The sequence below is a fragment of the Dipodomys ordii genome, unplaced genomic scaffold, assembly GCF_000151885.1.
Source record: "Dipodomys ordii isolate 6190 unplaced genomic scaffold, Dord_2.0 Scaffold19, whole genome shotgun sequence".
Taxonomy (NCBI): domain Eukaryota; kingdom Metazoa; phylum Chordata; class Mammalia; order Rodentia; family Heteromyidae; genus Dipodomys; species Dipodomys ordii.
In genome coordinates, this window is record NW_012267235.1 from 10,970,879 (window position 1) to 10,977,042 (window position 6,164).

The 6,164-nt window shown below is 39.6% G+C and overlaps 1 protein-coding gene across 5 annotated transcripts in view; it reads right to left on the reverse strand.

The window, feature by feature from the left end:
- The window catches only part of Ndel1 (nudE neurodevelopment protein 1-like 1), an 83,421-nt gene that overhangs the window by 26,717 nt on the left and 50,540 nt on the right, over nucleotides 1–6,164 (reverse strand). For all 5 annotated transcript variants that reach the window (XM_013013304.1, XM_013013303.1, XM_013013305.1 and 2 more), the window contains exon 8: nucleotides 949–1,100. In XM_013013304.1, the coding sequence (XP_012868758.1) occupies nucleotides 949–1,100 (152 nt within the window). The remainder of the gene's footprint in view (nucleotides 1–948; nucleotides 1,101–6,164) is intronic.

The window sequence follows — 6,164 nt, forward strand, 5'->3', positions numbered from 1 at the left end:
AAAAAAAAGAAAAGCTTACAGTAGATGCATTAAATATGACTATATACTTAAGAATAACTTAAGAATGCAAAAACCTAGCCTGGCACTAGTGGCACACACCTGTAATCAATCCTAACTGCTCAGGAGGCTGAGATGTGAGGATCTGGTTCAAAGACAGCCCAGACAGAAGCATCCATGAGACTTTTATCTCCAATTAATCACCAGAAAACCAGAAGTGGCGCTGTGGCTAGCCTTAAGCTGAAGAGGTCAGGACAGTACCCAGCCCAGAGTTCAAGCCCCACAACAACCAAAACAAACAAACAAACAAACAAAAGAATGCAAAAAACTGTGAAGACAGAAGAGCTACTTTCTGCTTCACATACTTCCATACCAAAGGAAATGCTCTATTAAGACTATACCATTGTTCTTATCTTGAGACTTTTTGTTTATTTCAATTCTCACAAGAAGCTTTCACTTCCTACAGAAGTTTATTCTTTTCTCAACTGTATTTGATCCGAGTCTAGATACTTCAAGGGCTTTATGTTTTTCTAAAATTTTCAGATAAAAGACTTAAGGCTGCATATACTATACATAATTGCATATAAATAATCTTTAAAAAGATCTGCTGACAAAGTCTTCCAGGAGAACAGTGTCCCTGGAGAGGACAGGCCACATCAAAGCCCTGAGGCTCTCCCAAGCCCAGCACTACTGCAAACTCCAGATGCCTGGGCAACAGACTCCACAGAGACCAGAAGGCAAACACAATAACAGATGTCTGCCCCCCAAGATTTGAATGAGAACAAGCTTCAGGTAAGTTTATCAAGCTGAGTTTACCATCTCTAGACTCCAAGAACAAGCTTCAGGTAAGTTTATCAAAGTGAGTTTACCTTCTCAAGACTTCAGTAATCTAACCTAATAATCTGCAGTGTTACTACTCTAAAATAATCACTCACAAAGTCCAGTACTTACCCTTTGTCAAAGAAGGACGTGTGTCCTGATCGAGAGAACTTTGTGCCATTGCTATTCATCACCCCACAGTTAACGTTCCCTGAAATATAGGATTTTCGTGATGCTTGGTCCTTTGCAAAATTCCTGCAAGCTGCTAATTTGGATTCTAAAGCCTATGAAAGAAAAAAGAAATGATTTGATTGTCAAAACAGTAGCTACACAGGAAAATTTGCATTTCAAATCATGTCTATATCAGGCCTTAACCCTTACTTTCCAGAAGGATAACAGCAGATAAGCCATAATGAATCCTTTTGTAATTAGAAATTACAAGAGGGATGTTTGTGCTGACTCCCTTTCTAATGACCTCAGAGATTTTACCTACTCCTCTCAATTTACTGAAGGATAAGGAATTAGCCACACCTTACAACTAAGAAAGATGTGACACAGGTAGATACAAAAACATCCCAGATCTATTATTTGTTGGGGTGAGAGAAGAAGAGTGAGGGAAGAGAGGGAAGACAGGAAGAGAGATGGGGAGGGAGGAAGTGAGTTGTTTGTGAGTTTAGGGGTATGAGGAGAGACCAATCATCCATTATTTGTTATTTTGTAGTCTGATGGTAAGGCTGGGACTGGTATGTATGTGTGTAATGTGTAGGAAACAAGCATTGTAAAAAACCCAAAAACCTCACTTTGAATGTTTTTAAATACAGCAAATTCTTCTTATGGATTCTTCTTGTTTTATCCACTGCATCAGAGTAGATTTAAACATTTACAATCCCTCATTTGAAATAAAAAGCCATTTTCTTTTTTAAGAGCACACTTTAAAATGTTTACCTGATACTTACTCCATCTGTAATTAAATAATTGGCCTGTAAGTGGGCCTGGACCTTAGGCACTTACCTGCAAATCAAGTGCCCTTACTTTACACCTGCCATGTCAACTGCAAGGTGCCAGCTCCCCCAAAAAACAGGCATTTCTCATCTGTTCCCATAAGGGTATTTCAAACTCCCATTTTCCCATTAATACTCTGCCCAATCAAATATAGCAAAGGGAGGGACAGGTTCTATTATCCACAATATTAGAAGATTAGAAATGCACAAATAAAATCCACAGTTAACACACACTTCACTTTGAGATTACATATGGACATCCTACCTCCATCATTTCAATTAAAAAAAAAAAACTCTTAACACCTGGGTGCTGGTGGCTCAAGCCTGTAATCCTAGCTACTCAGGAGGATGAGATCTGAAGATTGAGGTTCAAAGCCAGCACAGACAGAGAAGTTTGTGAGCCTCTTATCTCCAATTATTCACCAAAAAGCCAAAAGTAGAGCTGTGACTCAAGTAGTAGAGCACTAGCCTTGAGCAAAAGAGCTCAGGGACAGCATCCAGGCTCTGAGTTCAAGCTCTAGGACAGAAAATAAAATAAAATAAAATAAATGAAATCCAGCAAATGGAGGTAATGATCTTGTAGGATACGCTCTGAATGAGCAATGTTCAGTGGTAGTAAATTATCTACAACAGGCAGAGCACCACTAGTTCCTTATTTCCATAAAGAGACTTGTCTACTCATTCAAATATGTGTGAGCTTTAACCCCAAGGCAGGCACAAGTTATATTTGAGGATTCAGAGACACAGGTGCCATCAACAAAGCTTTTCAAGGGGAGAAGGTAGTCTACAATTTTAAGAATTGGAAGCTATCCACACCCAGGGATAGATAAAATCATGCCTGTGAAGATCAGAAAAGCAAGGAAAAACTCTTAATAAACCAACACTGAAAGAATGAGCAGACAAGAAGATGAAGAGGAATGCACAGAAAGTGGGATCATCCCTGAAACAGTATCAGGGGTGCAGAAGAAAGGAAAACTCAGAGAAGACAAACAGGTTGGTGTTGAATGTTTCACATAAAATAAGGACAGCACACATTGGATTTGTCAGCACTGAGATCAGCAGTAAGCACTTTTAGTGGCTGGAGCAGGGAACAGAGCAGAGGTCAGAATGCCTGGGGATTACATGTGCAATCAAAATACTAACAATATATGCAGACTTTAAAAGGCCTGGCCATAAGAGGGAGAGAGAACAATGGTTAAAGAGAAATGTAGCATAAAAGGAAACAACTGCTTCTATTTTTTGTTTTTTACATTAAAAAAGAAGAGGCATCAAATGTTTTACACCTGTAATCCTAGCTATACAGGAGACTGAGAGCTGAGGGTCAAGGCTCAAAGTCAGCCTAGGCAGACATGCCAGAGGCTCTTATCTGACCAGCAAAAAGCTAGAAATAAAGTGTGGCTCAAGCAGTAGATCACACTTTAAGTGAAAAAGCCAACTGAAAAAAAGAGGTCCTTTAAGTTTAAGCCCCAATAACAGCAACCAAAAAAATGAAAGGGGGGTGGAGGGAGGAAAAGGCTAGAGAGTAATAGCAGGAAGGTAATATCAGAAGATAATAGAGGAAATCAAGTAAGTTTAAACCAGATGGCCTTGATTTTGCCCTGGGAAGAGGATTCTAGTGGGGAAGGGGCTTCTAGTTCAAGGCAATTGACAAAGGTGCATACAGAAGTAGAAAATATGCACAGAAGTGTTCAGCATAGTCGGTACAGCACACCAAACCTTAGGGACACCTTAGTGGAATGGACAACTCCAACACCTCTGAATAAATTACTTATAGTACTAAAGCAAAGAAGGAATCTAGAAAATGAATATGGAATTGAGGGACAGAAGGAAAAACTGGAAGGTAAGCAGAGAAAATGTGTTTCTTCTACCTCAACAAGAACAAGATTTTAAATGCTAGGAAAACAGGAAACATGCAAGTCAACTATGACAAAAACATAAATTAAGAGTTACAGTTAAAGAATGAGATGTCCAGCTGGGCACTGACAGCTCACACATACAATCCTAGCTGCTCAGGAGGCTGAGATCTGAGGATCACTGTTTCAAAGCCAGCCCAGGCAGAAAAGTCTGTCAGAATCTTAACTGTACAATAAACCACCAGAAAACCAGAAGTGACACTATGGATCAAGTGATAGAGTGCTTGCCTTGAGCTGAAGAGCTGAGGGACAGCACACAGGCCCCACAACCAACCAAAAAAAAAAAAGAAGAAGAAGAAAAAAGAATGAGATATCCAAAATACTTGTTAAGTGGGACAAATATAGAGCATAGGCCCTCCTCTCTTGTAATCTTGTGATAATGTGTATTATAGACATCATATTGTAAATACTGCATGACTAATCTTCAATTTTGGAACTAAGTAAGAACTCACAACCAATATAGTTAGTTGTCCCTTTAAAAGGGACAGCCAGCCAGGTGCCTGTGGCTCACACTTATAATTCTAGCTACTTAGAAGGCTGAGATCACAGTTCAAAATCAGCCCAGACAGGGAAGTCCATCAGACTCTTATCAACAAATAACCACCAGAAACCAGAAGTGGAGCTGTGGCTCAAAGTGGTAGAGCACTATAGCCTTGAATAAAAAAGCTCAGGGACTGTACAGGTCTTGAGTTCAAGCCCTATGACTGACAAAAACAAAAAAGGAATAAAAAAAAATGGGGCTGGGAAGGTGGCTCAATGGTAGAATGTTTGCCTTGCATGCATGAGGCCCTGGGTTCGATTCCTCAGCACCACATAAGCAGAAAAGGCTAGAAGTGGCGCTGTGGCTCAAGTGGTAGAGCGCCAGCCTTGAGCTGAAGAGCTAAGGGGCAGCACCCAGGCCCAGAGTTCGAGCCCCATGACCAACCAAAAAAAAAAAAAATAGCTGTCTAGGTACTCATCCCTATAACCTGGTTTCTCAGGAGGCTGAGATCTGAGGATCATGGTTCAAAGCCATTCAGGGCAGACAAATCCAAGAGTCTCTTATCTCTTAATTAACTAGCAAAAAGCTGGAACTGGAAGTACTGCTCAACTAGTAGACCAACAGCTAGCTAGCTCTAGCAGAGCTAGAGCATAAGGTTCTCTCTCTCCTCTCTCTCTCTCCCCCCCTCTTTCTCCTTTCGCGCGCGCGCGCGCGCGCACACACACACACACACACACACACAAGGAAAGAAAGGTGGGGGAGGGAGAGAAGAAAGAGCTCAGCTAGTTAATAAATTCAGAGCTCTAAACAAAGTTATTCAAGAGTAGGGATGTAGCTCAGAGGTAGAGCACAAGCTTAACATGCATTTGCCCCTGAATTCCATCCTCACTCCCACATAAGAAATACATGTGTGTATATGCATACATCTGTATATGAACATATGCATATATATTAAAATTTATAAATCTAACCAATGTAAAAAACAGAAATAAAATTGAGAGGTAGTAGGTTCTCTTTCTCAAAATCTTTTTGTTTGAAGTTGATTAAATCAAAATACAAATAGGTACATCATTTTATGTTACAGAGTTAAACACTAACTTACAACAAATATGATTTTAGAATTATCTTTAGTAAGGGAAGATTACTGTGCACACTGCATGAATCATTCATGCACATTGCTTTTTATAGTAAGTTTTTAAAGTGAAGATTTGGAGCTAATCTGATGGTTAGAAAAGAATCTATTTTAGGAGCCAGAAAAAGCAAACATGAGACTGTGTCTTAGATTTCCAATTCTTCATTAACTAAAGTATACTTCAACTTCTACATTTTTTTAGAAAAAATGCCTCACACAAATAAGTGAAGGAGTAGTGAACGGTGGAATGTAATGAGTTAATTATTAAAAAAGCAAAGTCAGTCACTTGAGGGATACACAGAAGGCAGTGAAGTTAAAAGTGCTGACTATACAGTAGTGAAGAATCTGTATGAGACTGTTTCCAGTCATCCAGCCTCTTTGTTCTAAATTGCAAGTCTCCTTCAACCAACAGCAAGAATTAAGTGTGAATAGTGCGATACTGGAGGAGTAGAAAGGAAATGAAAGCAAGAGACAGGATATAAATACTGGGTGTGGTGGCTCATGTCTGTAATCCCAGTTATTTGGGAAGCAGATATAGGATGACTAAAATTTGACACTAGCCCAGGGAAAAAAGTTGCTAAGTATCCACCTCAACAAACAAGTGCATGGGAGACATAGGTAGGAGGATCATATGAGATTGTATTTGAAAAGTAACTGAAGCATAAAAGATAGAGATGTGATTCAAATGACAGAGTACCTGCCTAGTAATATGAGGTCCTGAGCTGACACCTTAGTAGTACACAATAAAATGGCATTACTCTTGATAAGGTCAAAGAGTAAATATTAAGCAATAAAAGACTGAACAAGAAGCTGGACATGGG